Source organism: Cucurbita maxima, unplaced genomic scaffold, assembly GCF_002738345.1.
Source record: "Cucurbita maxima cultivar Rimu unplaced genomic scaffold, Cmax_1.0 Cma_Scf00011, whole genome shotgun sequence".
NCBI lineage: Eukaryota > Viridiplantae > Streptophyta > Magnoliopsida > Cucurbitales > Cucurbitaceae > Cucurbita > Cucurbita maxima.
This window is the reverse complement of record NW_019272027.1, coordinates 3,404,112-3,430,397: the sequence shown is the minus strand read 5'-3', so window position 1 is coordinate 3,430,397 and position 26,286 is coordinate 3,404,112. Positions and strand designations below refer to the sequence as shown.

Below are 26,286 nucleotides of genomic sequence, written 5' to 3'. Positions count from 1 at the left end.
TTTTTTTTTTTTTTTTTTTTTTTCTCGATGAAAGTTCGGTTACTTATTATAGAAAACATGGAAGGTGTCGATTTCTTAAGAAGTCTCTCCCATATGGTCAATGATTTCCAAAAGCATAAACACAACCGAGAGACTGCAATGACATTTTCCTTTCTGGTTTCTGTCCCCCTCTCTCTGTTGCTTGTGTTCAAAGGCTGATCTTTCATTTTGAAAGAATTTGGGCCTTCCAGTTGTTGTTGGAAGCTTTGATGGGAACATAATGTTAATTAAGAATTTTTCCCTTGGAGATGTGCAGGCTTTGTGTTATTGGTTGAATTCTTTTTAACTACCATCTTTGTGTAATTGTCTGAACTTTTGCATTTGGAGCATCTTTACCTGATTCTAATTTCATGTTATTAATTGTTGTAGGAGAATGTGATAAAGGAGCATTTCTCAGCCTTCGGTAACGTTCGTACCATCGAACTTGTTTCGGAAAATTGCAGCAGCATTTCAAATGCATCCAATACCTACTCGGCTAATGTCACCTTTTTAACCCGCCATTCAGCTGAACGGGCATTTGAAAATGGCAAATGTAGGCAAGGTCAAGACCTGAAATTTGTATGGCTATCTAGTGGCAAAGACCCTGATGACAAGTCTTCGGAGGCATCTCGAGATGTCGACATGGAGCCTAAAAAGGAATCAGAAATCATCCTCTTTATAGAAACCTTAAGAGACAGAGAATCCGAGAATTCAACACGAGACAGTTGTGTCGAGCCTTCAGAAACAGGTAAAGTTTCCCCAGTGATTGAAAGAGACATGAATTGAAGCATTTTTATGGTTTAAGGCGTTTTTTTTTTTCGAGCATTTTTCATACCGAGTTAAAATGTAAAATTAATGGAGTTTTTTTCCTTTTCTGTTCCTTTTTTATTTAGTTCAGGAAAACTTGTTTAGCAAATGTGAAAAATTGTTTTCCATTTTCAACCTCCTCTTACTACATTCATGTATAAAGAAAAGGAGTCTCTAATTCTCCAGACTAGTTGAATCAAATATTATTTTTTTATTATTTTTTAGGTTGTTATTATCAGGATTCAAAAATAAATTTAACGTACTTTTGTAACTTAAATTCAATTAATATATAAATTTCTATAATTCCTCTATTGGCATAATTCAAGCATATCACACAAACCTAAAACCTTCCACATCCAAAATTTCAGCTGTTCGGCAATATGTTCAACAAAATTTGGTGATCAATTTCAAAATCACCCTCTTTGCTGAGTGATGATATTCATGTTTGCAACCCTAAGCTGCTCCTCCAATGGCAAGAATTCCTTCAAAGAAACGCAGGTATTATGCATCACATGTAACAGAGAAATAGCTGTATCAGTTTCACTTTCATCAATAGGTTGGGAGCTATGTATACTGTTCGTATTTAGAATCCGTTCAGTCGAGGCGAGGAGATGGGAAGCGATGGGCTCTGCAATGTAACCCCAGCCAGATGTGGATATAAGAGAATTGAGGGTCACAGGTAGATCCTTCAGCACGGCATGAGGTTCCAAAATCAGTAAAGGCATGTATTTGGAGAAGCTACCTGATAGTAAACCAAGAAAATGCAGTGCCTGCAGAAGAAAACACCAAAACATTTTACAAAGTGTTCTCTAATTTTGTGGGGTGGGTAGTTTGAACCCCAACCCCGACCTTTTGATAGAAGATATATACCCTAACTAGTTTGAACTATTTTCAAGTCGACATAATGTTCTAACATAAGCATTAAAATTTGATTCTTTCCATTTTCAGCCTATTAATGACCGTTGAATGACAACAGTGAATTCTAAAACCTATTTCAACTTAATGGATTGATTCTAAACTATGAATTTCGTGTCTAAATTTTAATTTGACTGTTCCATCAAACTACTGACTAATGCCTACCGTGGAAGGATGAACTGAGACGCAGCTAATTTCCACAGTATCAACCAGCCATTGTCTCTTGACATTTCCCTCTGCAAGTTGAAGAGCTGCTACAACCTCCACCAGTACATCCCACACATCTGCAAATTGAAGGTCTATGTAAGTCGATAGCAATACGAAATCTCAGTAACAAATGCCTTGAAACAAGTAAATGGGCACGAGACTGTGAGGCTAAGATAACATGTGAGATTTCTATTTTGAGTCTGAAACTCCATTTGATGCTTAATACTAATCATTATAACTACGTTCCCAAAAATTGTCCAAAGAAGCAGAACCTTGCAATTTCAAGTTCAGCATCAGGATTTTCAGTTTTCCTAGCTCGCTCAGTGGAAGAGAACCGTTCCTGGTTAGTTTGGCTTTGGCTTTCATCTTCTTAAGAACTTCAAAAAACTTCTCATCTTTTAGTACAAGATCCTCTGATGAGACCTGCACATGGCACTTGAGAAATCAGAAACACGAGATTAAATGCACAAATGAAGATCTACGGTTTCCAATAGATTAGGAAACCCGTTTTATTTAATCTTAAAAAGACATTCTGCAAAGGTTTTTCAAGCATAGACAAGTGGTCGTCACATAAATTTGAATACAAGTCCCTACAACGAAAACAGTGAAGAAGACCTTGGAAATATGAAGAGATGGAGTCATGTACCTGAAGGAAGTCCAGCAGCCATGCCTGCCGTGCCTTGCCAAGGCATCGTATTGCCTCGGACCACTCTTTTGTGGAGTGTACCTCATCTACTTCTGTGTCGGTAATGGAGGGCGATGTAGGTAACATGATAAAAAGAACCTCCATGAAGTTTTCAATATGAGATATGCACTCTAGAGAATTGAGAGAAGCCTCTTCAAGACATTGGTAGAGGCCCTTCCAGCACGAGATGCATAGTAAATGCTTCTCATAATTGTACTGGAGTTTGTTGGAGTAAGAAGAAAACAAGTAGTTCTTCATGTCATTGAAAAGTTTTTCGACCCTCGAATTAGAGAACACGTTCATGAGACCTGCGAGATGAATAAGCAAACATGACTGCAGATTCAGCGCAAGTGTTCTGAACCTGGAGATGTCAGAAAGCTCATCAAGAAAAATAAGCAGTTGGTCGAATTGGTTTGCATGCGCTAGTGAGAACTTCAAGCATTCCTCCCTTAGAATGCCCTTTCTAAGAGCAGAACTTTGTGGCTGCGATTCAGCAACTTGATCCTCATACCTCATGCAGCGCCTGATGATTACTCCCCAGTCCAAGGACGGCAATCTGGGAGCTTGAGAGAGGCACCGTAGTATGGTTACTAAAGTGTCAATATATGTAGCTGGACCTGTCTGAACTTTTGAAGTATTAGATTTTTCAGATTAAACTTAACAAAATAAATCGTGCATGTAGCCAACAAGCGATATTGCTTCAGTTCAACACAGTACTAATAACAATCGTGTACGTTATCAACGAGTTTTCATAAGAACAGTTTAGACAATATTCTTGTTACTCAACTCAGCTATTTTCAAGTGATGAGCAACTTTTATTTTTATCAAAAGACACTAAATTGGAATTAGGGGCTAACTTTCCAACCATACTCAAAAAACAAAATTTGGAAAATATCAAGGGGGTGTCTGGGGCACGGTTTCAGGTTTGTGTGAGTTTGGCTTCGGGGGAAGGAGTTGCGTACCCCGGGTTTGGCCTCTCAAACCCATGGGGTACAACCTCCAAACCCGCCCCAAATCCATGATTTATCTTTCTTCCATAAAGTTGGTAGGAACCACTATATCTCTCTCCATATTTATCATAATTTTTGTAGGTCCCAACACCACCTCCCTTTGAGTGTGTAATTAGAGATTTTTGTAATTATCCTTTGTTTCTTATTTTGAACGGTTGGAGCCCTTTTATCTTGGCACCCTTTAGCTTGGGCTGGAGTATCTTTTAATTGCCCTCTTGTGTTTCCTTTCATATAAAGTATGAGTTTTCAAAATTAAAAGAAATGTGAGGTGATGCAGAATACGTACATGCATGTATATATATAACTTTTAGGCTCAAATCAAAGCTAAAAAGAAAACCGGAAGAAACATACCCCTGAAAGATTAAGCTGCTTTAGCCAATTGCATAGCCTCATTACTACACCATCCACTTGGAAATTTTGAGGTATAGATCTTGAACCAGATTCATCTGTCTCATTTAAGTTCTGAATGTTTGGAGATTTCTTTGACCAAATATTATGTCTAAGGAATGAAACTGCCCATGCAGCATATTGCTGCAATTTTTTGTCATCAGAATTCTGTGCAACAAGATACATCTCTTGCATCACTGATGTCAACAGTGGCTCACAAACACGACTTGAAAGTAGTGGACCCATAAGATGAGAAGATTCCTGTAAACACATTTTTATAAGAAAACCAATTTAAAAGTGAACAAAAACATAACAGTAGGATATCTAACCTTTAGGTCATGTTCAATTTGAACTGATGATGTTGTAGGATGCACATCGAATAAACTTCCGACACCCACTCCCATAGCATTTACTACTCCAAGCATTCCCCCAAAATGAATCAAAGGACTGTACGGATTAGAATAACATCTTCTAAATAACTCCAGCAAGTCTTGGACACATCCAACTTCAATAGAACAAACCCCCTCATTTAAAATGCCGGCAAGGAGGTTTCCTGCTCCTATGCATGATGCCATCAACAAATTCTGATGGGATGTAGTAGATTTTTTAACAGATAACAGTTCAGAAATAGTCTCCTTATAGACATTTATTAGATGGCCCAGTTCATCGCCATTCATCAACTCGAATCGATGACAAAAAGTCATGACGGCTGGTAGTGCAAGACAGGATCCAACAGAGAGAATTCTAACAGAATTGTCATCGAATGAATCAGAGTACTGAAGTACCGAATTTCCGTGAGGCATCCACGAGGAAATCAATCTTTTAATCTCCAGGACAGCATTATATGTCCCAGCTTTGTACATTGCAACGATGGTGTTACCCAGACCTAGAATTAGTCCAGCAACACCCCAGACATCTTCAAAATCACCATTCTCATGCAACAGGTGGGCATCTACACTGATATCGAAAGAGTGCACTGGGAACAATGTAAAGAGATCTTCCAACATGTCTGTAGAAGATCCAGTGAGCTGACATATCATCAAAGACAAAGCCCTAACTATTGTTCCTAGCAACTCTACATCCTCAATCCTGGATGTCTGCTTGTCTTTAACCAAATTAGATTTGTCAACAATTTCAACCCCGGAAAGAAGATTATGGCTAGAATAGCCTAATCCAACTCCACAAGCTCCTTTAACGAGGGTGCTTTTGCTAACGCTTAAAACCTGAAAGGGAGATTTCATGAAATTCAGAGGCAAAACAGATAGAAAAATTAACAGTAATCATAATCAAATACGAGCTTTGCAACTCCTTTATTTGCATAATGCCATGCATAAAAAGAATAGCCATTTACTTTGAAAAAGAACTTTGTGATGGAACGAGGATCTGCATACCTCTAGAAGTCCAGAGATGTTCTGAAATTTCAATGTATGATCAGTGACATGCAGACATCTGGAGATTATTCCAAGGGATATTGCAGATGGCCATTGACGATGCTCATGCTCATGCTGGAACAACCAATTTAACAGATACTTGGCAGCAGTTGACTTCACAGCATGGGCAGCCTGAGGCAAGACCTGATAACAAAAGGGAAAAAAGCCGCAATGATATTTGTAATGTCTCACGCTATCGAAAAGCCACAGCTTGTTTCTTATAATGCATACACGCACGCACATGTATATGTGACATTTGTAATATCTCAATGACACTAATAAGGCTGCAGTGATAAGTTCACAATCTAAAAGTACACAGGCTTAACAAGAAAAGAATTTTACTCTTGAAGGCCTCGGCATGGAGTAAACCTCTTGACCTTAACATCCCAGTGATAATAGCGTATCCAAACGAATCTATTCTCCAAATTAACATTTATCATACTTTGTATTGCATACCAGAGACTGATGACATAAATATTCAAGGAACTTCAGAAAATAGACGCTGACATTTCGACAGTAAAATTCGAGAATCAAATTGGGAAAGAAAGTGGGATTTTTAAAAATAAGAAACGAATAATTTATTGACAGAAAGAATAGCATACAAAGGAGAGACGAGGAGATGAGACATCCCTAGAAGACCAGAGTGGTGAAGAAAGAGGTTGCTGAAGCAAAAGATTACCATACAAAGTGCACCAATAGCTAGCGCCATATTTTCAGCAGATCTTGGCAAAGCTTCTTCAGCAGCATGTATTATACTCTGAAGGACAGGAATAACAACATTACTACCAAAATTTCAACATTTTCCAAACTATTATAATAAGTGGCATGAAAGTAAGAGGTGTAAATAGGAAGGCCAAGACAAGAAACGGGGACCTTCAAAATTGCATTAGCAGCTTTACATGTTTTCTCTGAGATAACTGCAGTATCTCTAACATCAAAGGAAAAAACTTCAGACTTTAACCAGCGTTCCATAAATGCTTTCCATGATTCCAGGGCTAAGAGAGCCATGACAATGTTTCTTGAAAGTTGAAGAGATTCAGCAATTTCACACATCGCATCCACATAACTGGCATGTTCATCTTTTGTTCTCTGAATAAAGAATTGGCTAGTTAGGGAAAGAAAGAACCTTTCAAAATGATGAACCAATTACAACATCCTTACTCTTTCAGGATCATTCCCTTTTCTAGAAGAAAAAGACAGACACAGAAGTGCAGCAGCAGGCAGTTCCCTAACAGTACTGTTCCCTGAGAACAAATTTAAGGAATTTAGCAATTCTACAAATAAGCACAGAAGGCAACAACTCACGATATGAAATGACTAAACTAAATGAACAAAGTTTCATATTCAACTGAATACAACCCCCACCATCCTGAGGAAAAATAGGAAAATCATAGGATGCAACCTTAATAATCGCATTTACTCCTGCTAATTTTCTAGTGCAATTGTTGTATTGCACGTCATATTTCCATTTCCTTTTATTAACTCTCTCGAATATGATTGAATAACTATTTCTTTACAAGCATACGAACTTTTTAAAGATATAAATTTAACTAAGTTTCCATGAATTTGAGTAGTTGTTAGCAACAAAGTGGGTTTAAGATTAATATTTAATTTTCTTTTGACTAAACTAGTAACCATGAAATAATATATGTTATTAATGGACTTTAATGAATCGCAACAATTTTACTTCGGTAAATCTTATTTTAATGCGTAGTCACAAATTTTCAATAATATGTGTTCCTTTTATTGAACAGGTAAAATATAATTGAAATGCAAGTAATTTCAAGTAATACCAACAGACAGGTGTTTTTTGCCCGCCAACTTGAACTATTAAAATCAAACAAAATAATTATTGCAACAAGGTTACCTTCATCCAGGACTTCAACAACTAACAATACATAAAGATAATATCCTCGAGAATGCAAAATATATATATATATATATATACTAAAAGTACAATGAGTTTGAGGTAGAGGATGTCTTAGTAAGGCAGGTTCGGATGTAGGAGTTAATAACACTCTTTGTAGGACAAAATAGTTGTTCTCTATCACCGGCTTCCACATAAGCTACTTCCTCTTCAACATTATCTTGACCTCCATATTTACTATTCCCTCTTTCCATTATTGCCAATGTCTTCCTTTGAGGGCATTTATTAGATAAGTTCTCTTGCTGTCCACAACTAAAACATTCTCCCGATGTTGGTCTGCTGTATTTCCATTACTTTCTTGGTGCCAACTTTATTGTTGAGATCTTCTTTAGTTTATTTGTAATGGATAAAGTACTTCCTCATTGGAGGTGTCTTTGTGAATCTACTATGTTCTTGTAAAACTATTCCTCCTAATACAGATATCTTTCTAATCGGGTCCTCCTGTTTTTCTTCACGTTGTTGTTCCACTCTATAGGATAAAGAAATACCACCAGGGAGATAATACACTGGTTGCAATCTTTACATCGCCCCTCAATCCATCTACATACCTTGCTATTTGTTGGTTCTCAGATTTCACAAGATTATTTTGTGCACATAGCCGGTTAAACTCCTTCGTATATTCAGCACAGATTGTCGGTTAAACTCCTGCATATTTGTCTTCATTTCTTCAATAGATCTTTCAACTGATAACATCTGGCGTGTCATGGTTTGAGGAGATAATGGGGTTTTGAGAAGTCGAAGCATCAAGACTAATTAGAACTGTGTCATTGCCAGTCGTTGGTGGGTTCTTTTTTCCAGCCACCAAGTCCCTACCACGAGGGTGCTCTAATACTTACACCAGTTGTTAAGAGTCTGTTCTTTTTATATTAAAGGCAGGAAATGCCTTAAATAGGCTAGTCAACTAACTATAACCGGTTACTACATAAAATATTCCAACCAATAAAATACACGGAAAACTAATAATGTTGACTAATTATTGCACTTCCTATATAGTAAACTGGTAGTAAAAGGGTAGAATAAATTTCAAAATTGGATAAATTCAAAATATGTAGCGAATGCCATACGAACAATTTTATAGGAGGTTTAGTTATAAAGAACTAGAAGAGGCTTTTTGGGTGAGGAAAGAGTGGTGGAGGCCATTGTTCTTGTATATAACAGCTACACCACTAATAACATAATACCTGAAGAAAAAACAAGACGAGGATAGACGTCTAGTAGTTTCTCAATCTTACTTCCAGCAACTCTCTTCTCCTTTACAAGTCGTCTCCGGTTACTGCAACAAATTGGGAATGAATAATCAATTACATGAATGTTTTTCGTGGCAGCAATTGAAGCGGGCGGTAGACTATAATACATACAAATTTTAACCTGTGCTCATGAGATATAATCTTGACCAGAAGACCTTTTATCGCACTGAGGATGTTCACATCTATTTCCGTAAAAAGGACTGACGTGCTCCTTTCTTTAAAATCTACAATACTTCTCTCAAGAAGGGATACCTGGCAAGCATAAATGACAATACCAAAGGAAAGGATATCAAAAAGGTGAATAAATAAATTGAATGAATTTATTGCTGCCACTATCAGAAAGGATGTGCCATTGTCGATGTCATGAATGGCTAACAATGTTTAAGACAAAGGGGGCTGAAAGGAGACTAAACACTCGCAAGAGGAGTGAGCACGAGAGAGGCAAGCGATGCCAATGGAAGTGCTCCAAGTGGAAAGAGCATGAGAGAGACAAGTGACACCCATGGCAAGTCTCCCAGGGAAGTGAACCTGAGAGAGGCAAGCAACCCTGGTGGAAGTGCTCCAAGAGAAGTATGTATGAGTTATATTCTCTCACGGCCTCAACTGACAAAAGTGCTAACAAAAAGCTTCAACTAACTTTACAGCAAAAGCTTCAGCTGACTTTACAGCTTACTGCTTAATGAGTTAATATCCAACCGATAATGAATGGGGAAGTGTTGAAGGATTAGCCTTAATCTAGGAAATATTTGTATAATTCCTTATCCTTTATTATTACTATTACCCAGGGATATCCCTTATTATTACCTAATTTCTAGGAAGATTTACTATTACTTAAAGATTTATTTAGATTCACAGTTATCTAGAGATTTAGGGATTTATTTAGAATTATTGTACCAAGTATTGATTTATTGTACCTAGTATCTAGGATTTATTCAGATTTACTAGATTTACCTACGGTTTTATTTAGATTTATTATACCTAGTATCTAGATATTTAGTTAGCTTTTTGTATTAAAAAACGGCATGCACCTCGCTGAAATTATAATGAAAAAAAATCTAATTTAGACTTGCAACAGGAAGTTACAGGAAGCTATTGTGGTGATTCGTGATAAATAGAGTGGGGTGAGAAAGGGTAAAGGTAGGTAACTGTTTAGTGGCTTAGAGCTTGAGTAGTATCTCAAGAGGGGAGGTTCCAAGTATCTCAAATGCTTAGGGGAATTATACAGTAGTTCCTTTTATCTTTTACGTTGCAATATAGTTGTGTTCTATCAAGTTGTTTCTTCTATAAAAGAAGAAAAAGGTCGCTAACGATTATAAAAAAGGTTTCATCCCAAATTTTACCTCATATTGTGACAAGGCGTCAAAAGCAGAAGCCTTAGCCTTCGTCCACTGCAAATCATGACAAGGACAAGTTGATGTCCCAACAGTGAAAAGAATTCCTATTATGTCTTTTGAAGCTTCTGGATAGACTTCAGCATCAATTGCACCCCATCTGAGAAGATTGCAGAGGCTGCCAAAAAGCCAGGTTGTCCTCTTAAATAGATCATACAAGTAGTTGAAAGTTAAATTTAACTATTTCTAATTTAACAATTTCAGTGTGTCAACCAAATCGCAGAAATATATTTTCCCTAAAATTTGGCAATCGTTTGTAAGATCAGTTAGATTTATAAATAAGATTTATTGTGAGATACTGAAAAAGAAAAGACATTGACACTGTTACAAAACAGTTTGATTAAATAAAAGTGGTTGGAAGTCTCATGGCTCACCATTTCGTTGCAGTATACAAGCAGAAGGGTTCACAAGTCTAATTAGTATTTCGGGACAGGCTCCTTCTAACTGTCAGAGCAGAGAGGCAGTACACACATAAATCCACTTTTCTAATGCTCTACCCACTCCCACATACTAATTAGACTTGCAAGCCCTTCTTGAATTTGATGATCATAGATTGTGGATGCCAGATTCGTCTATAGTGTTTTCATTTCAAACTCTATTCTAGTAGAGTTCCTATGATCATTTCATTCCTACCATCTTGTACAAGAGAATTTAGAAGGATCCCTGCCCCAAGAAGGTTCAGCAGGGGTCCTAGCTCTTTGTGGTCTGTTCTTAAAATCCCTTTTTGATTGATATACATGTCTTCTATCATATAAAAGAAAAACTACAACGAATTGCATGCTAGACAGCAAAATAAATTGTCTTCTCCTCGGGTAGTGTGCGTTGCGACAAAAGACCTTGGCTAGGATGCTTCTCATATATACATAAAACACTTTTACTTCTTTTTGGAGATTGTGATTCAGGATTTTGGTGCCAAATTACCTTATTTTTGTGTCAGATTTACTGGGTGGTTTCTGCTAAACAGAAAGGGAATTATCTTGTGAGGAAGGGTTAGTAGGACTATTCTTGGGAGCTGCGATCGGAGAAAATTGTAAAACTTAAATGATTGAGAAAGGATTGTTTTAGAAACATGGGATAGGATTATTTCTATATAAAGGCCTCAGAACTGTGGTATCTTTTTTGAAAAAAAAATTATTCCCCTTCTTATTATGTTGTCCTCAACTGGAGAGGCTTTTACTATTCCATTTGTAAAATTATTCTTTCTTCATTTGCTCCTTGTAAAATCCCACGGTAGTTCGTTGGGAGAAGTGACTAACCTATTTGCAAGAACTGGATTTGCAGAATAGTCCAGTGGATACTCAGCAATGACATCCCATGCCGTGTAAAAATCTGGAAGGTTTATTGTGAACTCTTTCAGTCTAGACCCAAGTATGAATAATTTACATATTATAATTTATAGACAGTAAGTTTACCAATGACATCAGCTTCACATAGATGTGCAAGGCCTTGAAATCCAAGAGCTTGATTGATAGGATCAGGGCTTTCAATGCATGCCTGTTAATTGAGAGGATATATAAAATCCATCTGTAATAGATGTGAAACAAAAAACAAAGACAAAGAAAGGTTTCCAAGTAAGCCATACTGAAACAGACAAGATAAGGTCTACTCCTCTATCTGCATCTTTTCTGCAAACATCTCGAATTGAAGCAGCCAAACTGAGACAAATCTCTCTCTCATGAACAAAGTCAGAAAATCCATTGGGAAGTAAGACTCTCTACATGAAGGTGAAGAGGCAATGGAACTTTATTACACTGTTAAGTATCAGGTAAAAGAGAGCCCACCAACAACCCCACCTCCCACTGCCCCAGCATTCACACAAATATAAACACAACTTACTTGCAGACTCCCAAATACACGATCATTCTTTTCCCAGCTTTGACATAGCAATCGCGTTGCTGTAGCATATAAGACTCTGAAAATGAAATAAAAAATCAGAGTTTAAAAGAAGGTATATTCGATAAATAGTATGCCACTGAGAATTCTAAGAATATATAAGTTCTATATGTATTTTTCAAAAAAAAAAAACGGAAAAGAAAAGAAAACTTTCCTGCAGAATGAAAAGTTTTGTGGGAGGGGGTTTCCTCTACCCCTGGCCCCTGGGCTGTCCTTTTTGTGTTTAATACAAGGTTGTCAATGTTTCATATAAAAAAAATGTGCGATACTTTTAAACTAATCAGAATGTGTAACAGAACAATGATGATTAAAATAATCCTAAACTATCATCCACAACTGGAGCATCAGAGTCCTTGGGGCAGCTTCTAAAAGGGCATTTGATAAGGATGCTAATTTGAAATGCATCAAGGTTATAGTGATTCTTGATGAAGACTCCATTTCTTTGTTGGAAGTTATCCGAGGCTCTTTCTGTTAAGCCATCAATTTTCATGGGTCACGTGGTTTTTTCATAGCAACTTTTTGTTATTTACAAAAAAAAAAAGAGAGAGAGAGGATGCTGACAGAATCAAAGAAACACTTGCAATCCTCTAGGAGAAATTTGCCGAATAACTCTCCATCTGATTCTAGGATTGATGCAATTTTCTAGTCTAATCTTTGCATGACTATGAGCAACTTTTGCATACTTTCAGTGCTTTCCTCATTAAACCATGTTAGACATTCCAAATGAAACCTTCTAAGATAAAGTTCCAATATTCATGTGCAAAAGAACAATAGCCAAACAAGTGACACTGAGATTCTGAGCTAGGCTTGCACATTACACACGAAGAAGGAGAAACAAGGAAATAGGGCATTCTCCTTCGAAAATGATCCGCTGTATTGACACACTATAGCTAAGTTCCCATAAAAAGCTTTAATTTTTCTTCAATATAAATCCTTGCATATCACTGAGTATAAAGACTTGATGTCTTTGACCACGGTTTTGAAGCAACATCCCCATCATAGAACTAATAGATAATTTGTTGGATGAAACAATAAGACAAGCCATCTCCAAGAATTCATAGCAGAAGATAAAGTAACAATTTAATCATCCTTAAGGTTTCTCGTAGCCCAATATCCCAATCCACAATCCCTATCTGCTGAATTCCAAACTTTAGCCACTGTTGCATTAGAGCCATCAGAAAGTTTATAGAGCTTTAAATAAATGGTTGCAAAATTGGTTTCATAGGCCCAAACATCTCAAAAATTTAGATAATATCAAATCAATTCTCCACCGTTTGAGATCCTAGAAGAGAATAATAATGTGTCATCCGCAAAGTGATGATTGATTATTAAAAAAATAATTCCCAAAGCAATTAGACATAATATTACCCGATAGAGATCCATGGTATAAAAGACAAGTAAGATAATCCGAGACAATAATAAAGAGAAAAGTGGAGAGAGGGCCCCCTTGTCTAACGCTGTGTGATGGAATAATCTTACTTCATGATCTTCCATAAATTACTGGAATAATTAGCACTAGAGATACGATCAAAATTCCATTTTCTCCAACGGAGACTAAACTCTTTGGCTTGAAGGATTGCAACAAAGAAGCCTTAACCTACTTTATCAAAAGCTTACTCCAAACCTAGTTTAAGAATCAATCTACTCTTTTCACGTGTTTACCAATCATCTAAGTAAGCATCTAAAATTTGTCTCCCCGTCACAAAATTCATTTGGTTTTCAACAATAGTACAAGGAAGAACCTTCTTTAAATGATTCAATAAGACTCTAGCTATTATTTTGTAAACACATAGGATAGGTTAATGGTTCTATAATCATGAACCATTCATGAATCTATTTTCTTCGGAATAAGGAAAATATAGGTTTCATAAAGAGACATGTTGATGATACCATTAGTATCAAAATCTGAAACTTTTTGTTTGATAATATTCCAAATAAAAAAAATTAAAAATCAGTTACTTTCGAAAAAAATTGCTATCAAAGTTAAAGGCAGATCTACTCTTTTTTGGTTGATTTCATAGGATGAAGGTGGTCCACTCAAGGAGCAATGTACAAGGTTCTTTTCAATTTAGCTGTGGATCGAGGTCCAGATTAAGGAAGTGTGGGGTGTTTATTTGGGTTCTTGAAGTGAAATTCCACTATCCCCCATCTTAACATCATATCCTACTCCATCTGTTGCAATATGAGGATTTGGTCTCTTAAAAAGCACAAATTCTTTTTACGTCATATCTTTATAATACTCTCTTTCCCAAGGCTTCGTATTACCCAAGCCAACTTTTTGCAAGATAGTATGGAAGGCATTCATCAACAAGAAATGAAAAGTGTAATAGCACTCTCTATTTAGGTGGCATTAGTACTAATGTTAAGCTGCAGCAAAAGAACCTGGTCATCTCCCTTGGTCCTCATTTGTGTTGCTTATGTCATTTTTGGAGGAGGATCAAGATCATTTGCTCCTCCCCAGTCTTACTGCTTTCGACAGTTGGATCAAATTTTTCAGCATTTTCAATATCTATTTCCTGATTGACTTCTAAAAGATTGGCTTCTTCTGCCTATGTGGTGAATTTTGAGGAACCAAGACAAATTTGTTGAGTGATTTCCATGCCATGCATTAGGAGATTGGAGAAAACAGAAGAATATCTAATGCACCACAAGAAAATCAAAATTTGGAAATTTTGATCCACGTTTCTTTTGTCTCGTAATTATTTCCCTAGTTCTACATATTAAGTCTTTTTCCATAAGACCTTCGTATCCTTCATATATCAATAATCACTATATCTTATAAAAGCCTATATATGAGGTAAAATGGCAACTGGCCACAAAAACGAACAAATAAATGTAAGTTAAATGAAACAATAAATATTTTCTTTTAATGCACTTACGGATTTGAATCCTTGCGAAGCATTGGTGAAATAGCTTCAACTATGAAAGGAACCATTGCACTATGAGAAGCAAGGCATGGAAGCAATGCCAAAAGTTTAAGCTGCAATAACATAAAAGAAGTATACTTAAATGTCTGGATAATAAAGACAAATGATGTGCCTGAAACATTCAAAGCATTAATTGTCCATGCCAAATACAAGGGTGAGGATAGTATACTGAAGAAACTTTCTTTTTCTTTTTTTTGGAGAATAATGTACACAGACATCTATCGTATTGCTAAACAAACCTGTTTCAAAAGTGAACAATTGAAGTTCGTTTAATTGGTGGTTACAATAAATTTATATTAAATCCTATATTTTCTCACTGTATAAAACAAAGATCTAGAAAGCTAGGATAATTAGGTTGTGTCTGAAAAACCCAAGCATGAAGAGGGGCAGCTCGATACCTTACCCACTGCTAGATCTACCCACATAATGAGTTTTGAATTAACTCCATTAACCATGCTTTATCCCTATTGATTTCAAGTCCTAATATGATAAAAAATTTGAGAGAATGTTCAGTGAATCTTGTCCCTACCCACCTTGAAACCTTTCACTGAACTTTTTCATGTCCTTGGAAACAAGTAAACTCAAAACATCGACCACGACAACAAAAAAACAGGGGGAAGAGACACTATTGTTTTAGTCCCATTAACTAATATGGGGAAAAAAAAAAAAAAAAAAACAAATTACAATATCTCCCCCATGGTCTCCACTTCTACCCAAAACCTTTCCTCCAAAAGACCTTGTCCAAGAAACCGCTATCAAAATTATTCTTGACCAATTTTCATTAAGCTTCATGATCTTACTTGAACGGGACCTGTCCTTGAATTATAAGGAGACAATTTGCATGAAAATTCTTCCAAATGACCTCTTCCAGATCATATAACTTTTAAATTTCTTTTTCTTATATTCATCTAATTATATGAAGGAAGGGTCACATATAACAGAAAATTCACAATCTTACATAATAATTAATAACCTTCAAAAATAAATGAATATTATACAGTCACAAGTTTATGCTCCCGAGGTAACTATACCACAGCAAATAGTAACTAGCACCAACTCAAATGAATATTACCACATTCTTGAATGGAAAACAAATTCATTCTGAGGCGAGATAAGAAGAAGCAAAAATATCACATGCTGAAAAACTAGTCAGACCCAAGTGCAAAAAAGAAAACTCACCACCATATCCTGGTGATCGACTTCTTTTCTTGAAAATATATTGCAGTAAAAAAGGAATAAAAGAAACAACTGAAATCCAATTTTTGGATCCAAGGTTCCAAGAGCAGCTAGCAACTCTACAGCGTCACTCGCCAATGAATGATGCACCACCATAATGGAAGTGATTGCACTTACTAGGAAGGGCATTTCTGCACGAGTGAATGATAAAAGAATATCGATCACTTACCCCATAAATCAAGGGATGCCGAAATATAAAAACTAGTAGTTAAGACATGGTAAGTAACTCATAAAAAATGAGTGTTTCTCTTTTACCTCTAACAAATAATTCCTCAAATTGAGTGAGGGGCAGGAGGGATTTCCGTCTATCAACAATCCATAATGAGTACTCTCTTAATTTAGATGTCCAACACATTTTGGGTAAATCATTATCATCTTTGCTATTACTCTGGCCATAAAGAGCAAAATCCAAAAAGAACCCACTGGATTGTGAAGAAAGGCCCTGAGATAAAATGGTTTGAATCTTATCAAATTTCAATCACCATTCAAAGTAAGAATTCCATCTCTGCAGTTTTAGGCTACCATTTCAGGCTAGACAAAGAAAAATACTCAAGATGTCAGGTTACAAAATTGACCTGGAACCATAGCTTTTCTAAAAGCTTAACAATAATAGACCCGGGTGTGCTAATCAATGAAAAGTGAAACGCCCTCTCCTTCTCAACTTCATCCTTTGTTGTCACCAATAGTGTCACCAACAGCTTTTCTAATATGGAAAGCAATTCAGTTGCTGCTCCTTTAATACATTTTGAAGGAGATGACATGAGACTGATGGCAGGAAAGACGAATAAAAGTTCTTCACTTGGTAAAAGTGTTGTTACCCTGTTAGCATATTCTGAAAAGCCATAAGCATCATTATATATTCAACAATACGGGAGTAAAATGGACAATCTTGAATGAAATTTTCTTATTGCCGGCTGCCAAAGAACGTGGAAAGCATAAATAATAGGTAGGATTAGAACGCATTCAACTAAACAGAAAACATACCATGTTCAGCTTTCCACTGCAGGAGGGAGAGAAGAAGTTTCAATATTAACAATTGCTCGTGTTCAAGCTCTGATTTTAGGAGAATCGTAAATAATGATGGGAAGGCTGAAGATAGCTTAGAAACATATTGCATCTTGAGGTCCTTTTGTACGGACAACAAGTATGTTGATAGTTCAATAATGCGCTCAAAGCCACAAACATGTCTGTCCAGACATGCATACAAGGAGAAAATTGTATCCAACAGTTCTAGGCTGCGTTGTTGAGCTTCCATTATGAGATGCTATGTGGGGAGAAAAGGATAAAGTCAAGACAGAGATTAAAATTTTAAATATTGACTGAACTTAAGGCATGGTCAAAGCTATCAACTAGTTTAACTAAACTTCTAAACTTCTGTGCAAGCAAAAGGATGCACAAAAAAACAGACAGACAAAATTATATATTATCTCATTGTGATGAAGAATGAAGTGGCTGCATACCGATCCACTGGTGACCAACAGTCTTAAGACCACAGTACAAGCATCCACCAAAGATTCCACCAGATGTATGAAATTCCAGAAATCCTGCAAAATTATGAAGAAATCTGAACTTCATTGGTACAAATCGAGTGTAATTGCTTGTGCATTATGCTCAATGTGGGAAAAACTTGAAATGATAAATATCGAGTTTAGTTATATAATAATCCAAACATACTCGAGACGGTATTGGAAATTATCTGCCTCAATGCCAACTTACTTCTAGAGTCTTGCGTGGGACATATTTGAGGCTTTGAATCAACAAATCAAATATAGGCAATGCCTCCTGTGGCAATGAGCAGCAAACCGACATAATCGATGACATCAAATTTCGCATAAATAACGAAGACGATGAGTCTGAAAGCTGTGTTCTTAGTATTGAATGTTTCACAAATGGGCTTAAGAATTCGCAAACGGCTTCCATTCCCAGTGACTTGTTCTGTACCATAAACAGTAGAATTTGGTGCAAGAGCTGGGCTTGAACATCAACTCGACAAGACAACACCTGCCACACACCCCACGGTGTCACTGCTTAAAATTTTATACTAGCCAGTGAGAATTAAACTGCCCCTTACTCAATTTTAATAGAACAAAGAACCAGAGAATCGACCTTCAAATATTGTTCTGTATCTTATAAACCAAAAAAGTAAGAATTGATTTCATCTAACCCAAAGTATCCCTGATGCAACTAAGCATATAGGAGTCTAAATTCCAAGACTTCATAGGGGAGCGTTTTATTATGATTCAAAAATAGCAATATAAGACGGCAAACAAATAAAAGTAGCCCTATGTTTGGATCTGACAAAATCAAACCATAATTAAAAGGTACAATGACCCGAGCGACCAAACTTAACATAAATGTTGTCACATGAGTCATTCTAAAAAAAATAAAAACGAAATTTGCACTACTTGGTGACATAGGTTTTTTTAGTATAAATTTCAAATCGTTCAAACGATCCTACTGCATCAAGACTCTTTCGACGTTACACAAAAGTCATTACTTTACGTTCAACAAACACTAAAAAGGCTACTACTAGTATAAGTAGTAGAATTATTCCAAGTGTTTCAGTTAGAACTGCTATTGATGTTTTCGATTTTCTATTCACTTGTGATGTGGCCTAGTTGACCAAATCATGATATTTCACTCATGATCAGGCTTGATCAGCCTTATCATCCCTATCATGATATTGATGGATCAGACCTTTCCTCGAAAAACAAACTAGTTCATTTTGTAATCAACTCGATACCTTCTTCAATGACATACACTCAAAGACTTCCTATGCCCCCCGCCAAGTGATGGAAACTCTTTATTTATAAAGATGATTTAAGACTACTAATCAAACTAAACCGGCCAACCATGACAATTAAATTACAAAACATCGTTAGAACATAACGCGATTAAAATCGATTCTAAACAAGTAACTTCAGCCAATCTCTTCGGAGAACAACCCCTTACCTTAACAAAAGGATGAGTTTCCGCCGAGCCAAACTGCCACGACCCATTGTGCTTCTGGAATCCAAATTGGACGAGAAAGCCCAGTCCCTTGACGAAAACGTTAACGAACCGCGATTCTGATCCCTCGAGAGCAGCTTGAAGCTCCATCAGAGCGCGAGAGACGTCGATGTAAGATTCCTTGACCAAGCGGCAGAGCTCTCGAACTGATTGATCGACTACGGCGGGAGATGAGTGAAGTAGGCATTGAGAAATGGCTTCTCTGCCTGGGCCGGAATCGGAGTTGAGATGCTGCGGAGCAGCTCGCAGCTTGGAGAATATTGAAGTGACGGCGAATCGTTGAAGCGACGGCTGCGGCAGCCGGAGTTTCTCCAGTAATGGAGCGTACGAGTCCATAATTCAGTTAACAGAGATCGAACTCAACATCGGGGGGATTTTGTTGAGCCGCGCTAAGTTGATCTTCAACTTCGAAGGAAGTTTAAAAAATAAAATAAATTATTAATAATTTGCAATTTTATATTATTAAAGAATCACAACTCTTAACAATAGTATGAGATTTTCTACTTTGAACCTAAACTCTCATGGTTTTAGTTTGAGCTTACTAAAAAGGTATAAATACCAATATAGATATAAAAGAAATTAATTAACGTTGGACTCACTCTCAATAATCTTCAACATACATAGTTAGACGGAAAAGTGACATGTATGCATGTATGTATGGGGACACAAAGTGACATGTATGCATGTATGTATGGGGACACAAGGATAGTGGATAATTTGTAATAATATATATATATATATTTTTTATTTTATTTTTTAATATAGTTTGAACAAATTTGAAGTATTATTATTATTATATTTTGGTTGAAGAGAAATGTTAAAATATTATGTAATAAATATTTAAATATAATTTCCTAGATTCTAGGTTTGAGTTTTTATAGGATTGGATGTGTTAATTGGAGGCATCATAGGAACCCTTGAACGCCATTGGATCTTATAGTTTATTTCACCAGCCCTCCACCCTTAATTAATAACATAAATTCCTCCCAATTATATGATCAATGGATATCATATCCTTATAAACTAACCCAAAGGAACATAGGTGTCGAAAGGTTTGATCCTTTTGTTCCAGACGGAATAGTCTCTCATCATATTGCAGTATATTGGGCATATTACCGACCTATTCCATATTATGTATGAAAAACACTAAAAAGAAATCACGAACCTCTACCATCGATATATAACGTTGTTGTCAGTTATCCAATTGTCCATTAGAAATCACGAACATTCTATAACTATGTGTTTTTAATTCATCGATTCCGTTAAAACCCATAAACATCCACAAAAGTGTAATATTGTCCATTTTAAGTGTTAAGCTCGTCAAACCCATGGTTGATAAAGCCATAATCAACCACTGAAATCCATAATCAATCAACCACTAATTACTGGATCGAGATATGATGTCCCACGAGAACAAATCACCATTTATGGATGTGAAAACCTCCATCTAGGGTTTTAAAGTAAAAACATAAGAGAAAGCCCAAGTAAGACAATATCGGCTAACGGTGGATCTAAATCTGAGGCGTTACACGTGATATGGGTACCGACAGATTTTGGTCCTTAATTTCAGAGTTAGGGTTGTCCTACAAATTATTGTCATAGGACAACCTCACGGATGGGATGGCGGTCGAGCCTCGTTCTCGAGCCGAGTACGAGAACAAATTTAGACGTAATTTTTCTCTCTAGAATTGATTTGGGAACACTTAAAGAGTGCTAAGAAAGTGGACAAAGAAGCAAACATTACAATGGAAAAACAAAGCTAGCATTCATCAAGAAGTAGCTCAAACCTGAACTAAATCCTAGGAATACTCAAATAACAAACAAACACTCAAAAACACATACAATTCCCACAACATAACTCCGTCCATTCGGTTCATTCATGTCCTCCTCCCTTGTTCCTGAGCCGTCGGCGTCGTCCTGCTTTGAATCTCCTGCCCCAGATCCTTCGTCTTCTGCCCCACATACCCAGCCATATCCTGCATGCGCCGCTTCGCTTGGTCAATCTGGTCCGGCATGAACCCCATCGCCCGCCGAACGTAATTGAAAGCCCATGTAAGCGAAGACAGCGCCGTGAGCCCACACGCCCCAGAGGTCAAGAACGCCAGGACGGCTAGCCCTATGGTTAAGATGGCTGGGACCAGAACCGGGCTGAAGATCACGAACACCGGTGTGGCTACTGCCAACCCGACCAGCGTCACCGCTAGCGTCAACCCGGCGAGCCCGAGCAGCGAGCCCCCGAGCGGGACCAGGGTTATGATGGCGAGGATTGTGGAGGTGGATGGGCCTGTGCGGCCCTTGGCGCCGACGTCGTCGTAGCGGCGCTGGGGATGGACTTGGATTTGGTGCGGCTGTGGGCGGTCGGCCATTGCTTGGTTTGGAAGAGGGATGGGTTCGAGGGTGGTTATAAATGGTGGCGGGATTAGGCAAATGGCGACACGTGTGTGTGAGATGGTGAGTAGGTGCTTTGCATGGGGAACAAGTTTCATTTCGACCCTCTAAATAATTATTTTTTATTTTTTATTTTGTAAATATATCAAAATAAAATAAGAATAATTGCTCGACTATGAAATTTTAATTCACAAATTTATTTTAAAAAAATAATTAATTAAATAAATAAAACCTTATTTGGGCCATTATAATGGACCAGAAGCTGGCCCAAGATCTAGACCTCGGCCCACTACGGCTAGCCACCAACTTCATGCTTAAAACACCCCCTTTTAAGATAATTGTTTATATATATATATATATATTAATAGAATTTTTAAAAAATAATTAAAATTTTAACATAATTTTTTTAAAAAATTATTAGATATTTAGAAATAATTATATGCTTATATTTAATTTTTAAAAATATATATAATAAACTTTCTCTGGCATATGAAAAAAAGAGTTAAATTATAAATAAAAAAAAATAATATTAATTAATTAATAATATTAAAGTATCTGAATATTAAGGAGTAAATAATATAATTAGAGAAAATTAATTGAATTTTCTTTTTCTTTTTTATTGTTATAATTTAGGATATTTCTTTTAGGCGCGTGGGGGTTGGGAAAGGGCACGTCTTGGTGTCGCAGTCGTAAGACATTAGGTACAGTAGGGATAGTTATAGGGTTGGTGGTCCTTTTCTAGGACGGTCGGCGTGGCCCTCACGTGCCCTTTTTTTTTTTTTTTTTAATTTTAATTAAGAGTTTAGGGTTTTTCATGTTAAATCTCGTGTTTCTTACACGGTGTGGATTTTCATGTTATAACGAACTTCTTGAAATAAGTTCCCGCTAGTATTATAAATAGCACGAGTTGCAGATTAGCTAGGAGGAAAGTAGAGGTATCAAGCTTTGTGAGTCTCGTGAGAATTGACATGGAGAATTTTGATGGAAAGAATAACTTCGGGTTCGGGTTCGGGTTGTGGTAAAGGCACGTCAAAGATGTACCGATACAGTTAGGCTTTTCACGGGTCTTTGAAGGAAAAATTCAGTGGTGGGGTAGTTAAGCGATGACGGTAATCTAATTGACGTTCAAAAAAGTTGGACATGAGTGATGAAGAACGGGTCGAATTGGATTTGAAAGCTATAAGTGCAATCATATTAAATTGAGTTGTCTCTCAACGTACCACTACCCTATGCCCCTCTTTTCACGAGAGTTCAAAAACCCGAGCTTTTTGTCGTGTAACACTTCTTCGAGGCGAATTTCAAACAATACATACATTACATCTACGTACCGTTAAGAAACTCGTAATTAATCTTATGTGAGATCTATTTGTCAAATTAATTATCAAAGTTAAAAAAAAAATAAAAAAAATGAAGCAAATTTAGCAAAGTTAGTAATATAAAATATTTAAAATTTGATTCCCCAAAAGGGAAAAAGGTAATCAAATAAAAATAAATAAATAAATAATATATATATATATATATATATATATATATATATATATTGTCCATATAATAGGACAAAAAACCAAAGTTTTATAGATCAATGATTTAATTTATATTTTATTCTATTTTAAAATATTTTTTAATGAATTTTAAAAGTAAAATTCATAATTTTGTGTACATTTTAATTAGTTCAACCATGCTTATGTTAAATAATATTAAATAAAATTTTAAAAAAAATTAAAACTTCAATTACAAGACGCATATTCTCGATGTAAAGGTCAAAAGTTTAAATCTCGACACCACACCTATCTCTAAGCATAATTCAATTAGTTAAGATAGATATTCTCGACCAAAATGTCAAAAGTTCAAATCCCGACTCCACACCTATCTCTAAGCATAATTCAATTAGTTAAGATAGATATTCTCGACCAAAATGTCAAAAGTTCAAATCCCGACTCCACACCCACCTCTAAGCATAGTTCAATTAGTCAAGACATATTTCTCGACCAAAAGGTCAAAAGTTCAAATCTCGACACCACACCCACCTCTAAGCATAGTTCAATTAGTCAAGACATATTTCTCGACCAAAAGGTCAAAAGTTCAAATCTCGACACCACACCCACCTCTAAGCATAATTCAATTAGTCAAGACATATTTATGAACCAAAATGTCACGAGCTCAAATCCCGACTCCACACCCACCTCTAAGCATAGTTCAATTAGTCAAGACATATTTCTCGACCAAAAGGTCAAAAGTTCAAATCCCGACTCCACACCCACCTCTAAGCATAGTTCAATTAGTCAAGACATATTTCTCGACCAAAAGGTCAAAAGTTCAAATCTCGACACCACACCCACCTCTAAGCATAGTTCAATTAGTCAAGACATATTTCTCGACCAAAAGGTCAAAAGTTCAAATCTCGACACCACACCCACCTCTAAGCATAATTCAATTAGTCAAGACATATTTATGAACCAAAATGTCAGAAGCTCAAATCTGCTCAAATTTCGGTACTTCACCCACTTATGAGCATAGTTCAATTAGTCAAGACATATTTCTCGATCAATATGTCACAAATTCAAATCTCGACACCAAACTCACCTCTTGTTCGACAAAAAAAAAATCAAGCAAAAGAAGATTCCACCTCACTCGAGTATAACTCAGCGGTAATATATACTAAAAATTAAAAAAAAAATTATAAATATAAGATAAACCACTAATAATAGAAATAGGTTACATTAAACCCTACAAGGACATGGGCAAACCTTAAAATATACAACACATACTTGTATATATCAAGATAATTGCAAATTACACCTTCCACTTTTGTATATTTTCAAAATCATCCCTAAATTTTTAAAATTATTTGCAAATGAAAAAATTTACTTCACATATGTCATGGATTTTGCAAATTATGAATGTTTGAGACCATTTTTGCAAATTACACGAAGTGAAAGGGTGTGATTTGCAATTATCTCTTATATTTATTAAGCAAAATGCATAAAATTTCATACCCACCATATCAACATAAATGGAAACTTTACTTGTGTTCTTCTCCTTTGTCATGGTCATCTCCACAAGGGTCACAAAAGTAGAGGCCAGAATAGTAATGCCCATAGCTAGAGGTCGACGAGCTTCCGATGTGGCTTGTCGACGACGATCTCCGAGCATACTGTGACGACGACGGGGCGGGGAGTTCACTGCAGGCGTAGCGAATGAGGTTTGCGTTGGTAGCGTCGAGTTCTCTTTGAAGCTTGATGACTTGTCTTTGAAGGATCGAGATGGCGCCGACGCAGCCGTAGACGGGGTCTTTCATCCTCGCCTCGGCCTCGTAAGCGAGCGAGTTCACGGCGTCCTCCCGTTGGTGTGGCTGGACTTCGTTTAGTAATTTGCTGACATTGCTTGCTCCGAAGATCTTGTGGACATTGGCGAACTTTTGAGGCTCCTCCGACGGGAAATACAGCGCGAAAACGCAGTTCGGGAGACATTTTCGACGTAGGAACTTGCAAGCTGCACAAGGAGAATTGGAGTAGGTGGAAGAAGACATCTTCCTACAAAGAAAAGGAATTATATATCAAATTAAGTTATGAAAGGAGAAAAAATTGAAACTTTATGGCCTCTACATATATACCCTTTTATGTGTGTGTATATATAGGTTATTCGGCTCGAGATTTTATCTGGATTTATTTAAAATAAGATTTGGAATGCTAAATACATAACAAAATGCAGACTTTATGTCTCTCGATATATCAGCTCGAGAACATCATAAGTATATAAGCGAAAGATAACATACCTTTGCTCGTACGAGGTTTTTTGAGGGAAACTAAAAGCAAAGATGGTAAGAAGTGTTTATGCTCAAAACAGATAATATCCTACGATCGTAAAGATACAGAGAGAGCACTGTACCTCACAATTAATTTGCATCAACGTGAGATTAACGTAAACTCGAAACCAAGAATAAATGAACTCTCGTAACGAATATAAGCTATGTTTCTCGAATCAAATATATGTTTGGTTTCTCGAGCTACCGAACATATCTATCTACCTCTACATTAGAATGTTTTCTTTTTGTCTATTTACAAAACTTTGTATATGATGAAACAAATTAGGGATAGGGTTTTCTATGAAATTTGGTAGAAGGTCACTTGCCCTTCCTAATGGCATCAAAGCAAAGGCATAGCCCCTCAATGCATGTTTCTTGTCCCTTAGGTGAATCAAAATGGCCCTAGTTTCTCTCTCCTCACCTTACCTCTCTGTCTCTCTCTCTCTCTCTCTCTTTCTCTCTCTATTTTCTCTCTCTTGATTTTCTCTCTCCTACACCACCTTCATAACCCTTCTCTCTCTACACATATTGAGATCAAATCAAGGGCTAATCAAAACCATTTCAATTCTGTTAATCAAACCAACAAAGAAATTCCAAAAAAAGTAAGAACACCCATTGAGTAAATTGATGAGATCTAGAGAGAGAAAGAGATTATGATGAGAAAAAAACTTGAATTTCTAGAGAGAGAAATAGAACAAAACTTAAAAAGGGTTATTTACCCATAATTTTTTTCCATTTCCTTCCTTTGTTTCAGCTGTTGTTTCAACATCTCTTGTTTGAAAACCTTAAGCAAAATGAACTTGCAGCCATGGAGAGAGAGAGAGAGAGAGAGAGAGAGAGAGAGGGAGAGAGAGAGGGAGAGAGAAAGAGAGAGGGAGAGAGAGGGTGAGAGGGAGGGAGGGAGAGAGAGAGAGAGAGAGAGAGAGAGGGAGAGAGAGAGAGAGGGAGAGAGGGAGAGGGAGAGAGAGGGAGAGAGAGGGTGAGAGAGAGAGAGAGAGAGAGAG

The 26,286-nt window shown here is 36.7% G+C and overlaps 4 protein-coding genes across 6 annotated transcripts in view; 1 reads left to right on the top strand and 3 right to left on the bottom strand.

Annotated features, from left to right (window-relative positions):
* The window catches only part of LOC111486260 (zinc finger CCCH domain-containing protein 41-like), a 9,956-nt gene extending 8,930 nt beyond the window's left edge, over positions 1-1,026 (top strand). Inside the window, exon 5 of the mRNA XM_023133314.1 lies at positions 409-1,026. Coding sequence (XP_022989082.1) covers positions 409-804 — 396 coding nt within the window. The 3' untranslated portion in view covers positions 805-1,026. The remainder of the gene's footprint in view (positions 1-408) is intronic.
* LOC111486259 (protein RST1) lies at positions 982-19,487 on the bottom strand. Of its 3 annotated transcripts, XR_002718833.1 has the most exons (26): positions 19,033-19,487; positions 17,797-18,081; positions 17,541-17,624; positions 17,065-17,344; positions 16,656-16,912; positions 16,336-16,522; positions 16,024-16,211; positions 14,797-14,897; positions 11,861-11,936; positions 11,607-11,738; positions 11,437-11,518; positions 11,281-11,353; positions 9,974-10,142; positions 8,755-8,885; positions 8,568-8,659; positions 6,621-6,703; positions 6,333-6,548; positions 6,139-6,216; positions 5,421-5,603; positions 4,359-5,252; positions 3,994-4,290; positions 2,594-3,253; positions 2,220-2,370; positions 1,906-2,024; positions 1,161-1,595; positions 982-1,099 (listed from the first exon to the last, which is right to left on the bottom strand). XR_002718833.1 is itself a non-coding variant. In XM_023133312.1 (25 exons), the coding sequence occupies exons 1-25, from the start codon at positions 19,423-19,425 to the stop codon at positions 1,239-1,241; spliced, it is 5,568 nt and encodes a 1,855-aa protein (XP_022989080.1). In that variant the 5' UTR covers positions 19,426-19,487; the 3' UTR covers positions 1,137-1,238. The 3 variants fall into 3 exon arrangements, 2 of the variants coding, with proteins under 2 accessions (XP_022989080.1, XP_022989081.1); XM_023133312.1 differs by lacking the exon at positions 982-1,099 and having other exon boundaries at positions 1,137-1,595; XM_023133313.1 differs by lacking the exons at positions 982-1,099; positions 17,541-17,624; positions 17,797-18,081; positions 19,033-19,487 and having other exon boundaries at positions 1,137-1,595; positions 16,656-16,899; positions 17,065-17,157.
* Positions 19,488-20,811: 1,324 nt separating this feature from the next.
* LOC111486354 (oleosin 18.2 kDa-like) lies at positions 20,812-21,473 on the bottom strand. The gene has a single exon (XM_023133446.1). The coding sequence runs from the start codon at positions 21,453-21,455 to the stop codon at positions 20,967-20,969; it is 489 nt and encodes a 162-aa protein (XP_022989214.1). The 5' UTR covers positions 21,456-21,473; the 3' UTR covers positions 20,812-20,966.
* Positions 21,474-24,179: 2,706 nt separating this feature from the next.
* On the bottom strand, positions 24,180-26,150 carry LOC111486365 (LOB domain-containing protein 25-like). The gene is made up of 2 exons (XM_023133456.1): positions 26,002-26,150; positions 24,180-25,010 (listed from the first exon to the last, which is right to left on the bottom strand). The coding sequence occupies exons 1-2, from the start codon at positions 26,049-26,051 to the stop codon at positions 24,500-24,502; spliced, it is 561 nt and encodes a 186-aa protein (XP_022989224.1). The 5' UTR covers positions 26,052-26,150; the 3' UTR covers positions 24,180-24,499.
* Positions 26,151-26,286: the final 136 nt, after the last annotated feature.

What these genes read in the sequence shown, in the direction of transcription:
- LOC111486259 (XM_023133312.1), bottom strand. Translation starts at nt 19,425, where the DNA reads ATGGACTCGTACGCTCCATTACTGGAGAAACTCCGGCTGCCGCAGCCG. An exon ending in ACCTTATCTTGTCTGTTTCA is followed by an intron (nt 11,519 to 11,606) that starts GTATGGCTTACT and finishes CTCAATTAACAG; the next exon opens with GCATGCATTGAAAGCCCTGA. An exon ending in CTGCTAATGCAATTTTGAAG is followed by an intron (nt 6,217 to 6,332) that starts GTCCCCGTTTCT and finishes CCTGTCCTTCAG; the next exon opens with AGTATAATACATGCTGCTGA.
- LOC111486354 (XM_023133446.1), bottom strand. Translation starts at nt 21,455, where the DNA reads ATGGCCGACCGCCCACAGCCGCACCAAATCCAAGTCCATCCCCAGCGC.
- LOC111486365 (XM_023133456.1), bottom strand. Translation starts at nt 26,051, where the DNA reads ATGTTGAAACAACAGCTGAAACAAAGGAAGGAAATGGAAAAAAATTAT. An exon ending in GAAATGGAAAAAAATTATGG is followed by an intron (nt 25,011 to 26,001) that starts GTAAATAACCCT and finishes TTTTCTTTGTAG; the next exon opens with GAAGATGTCTTCTTCCACCT.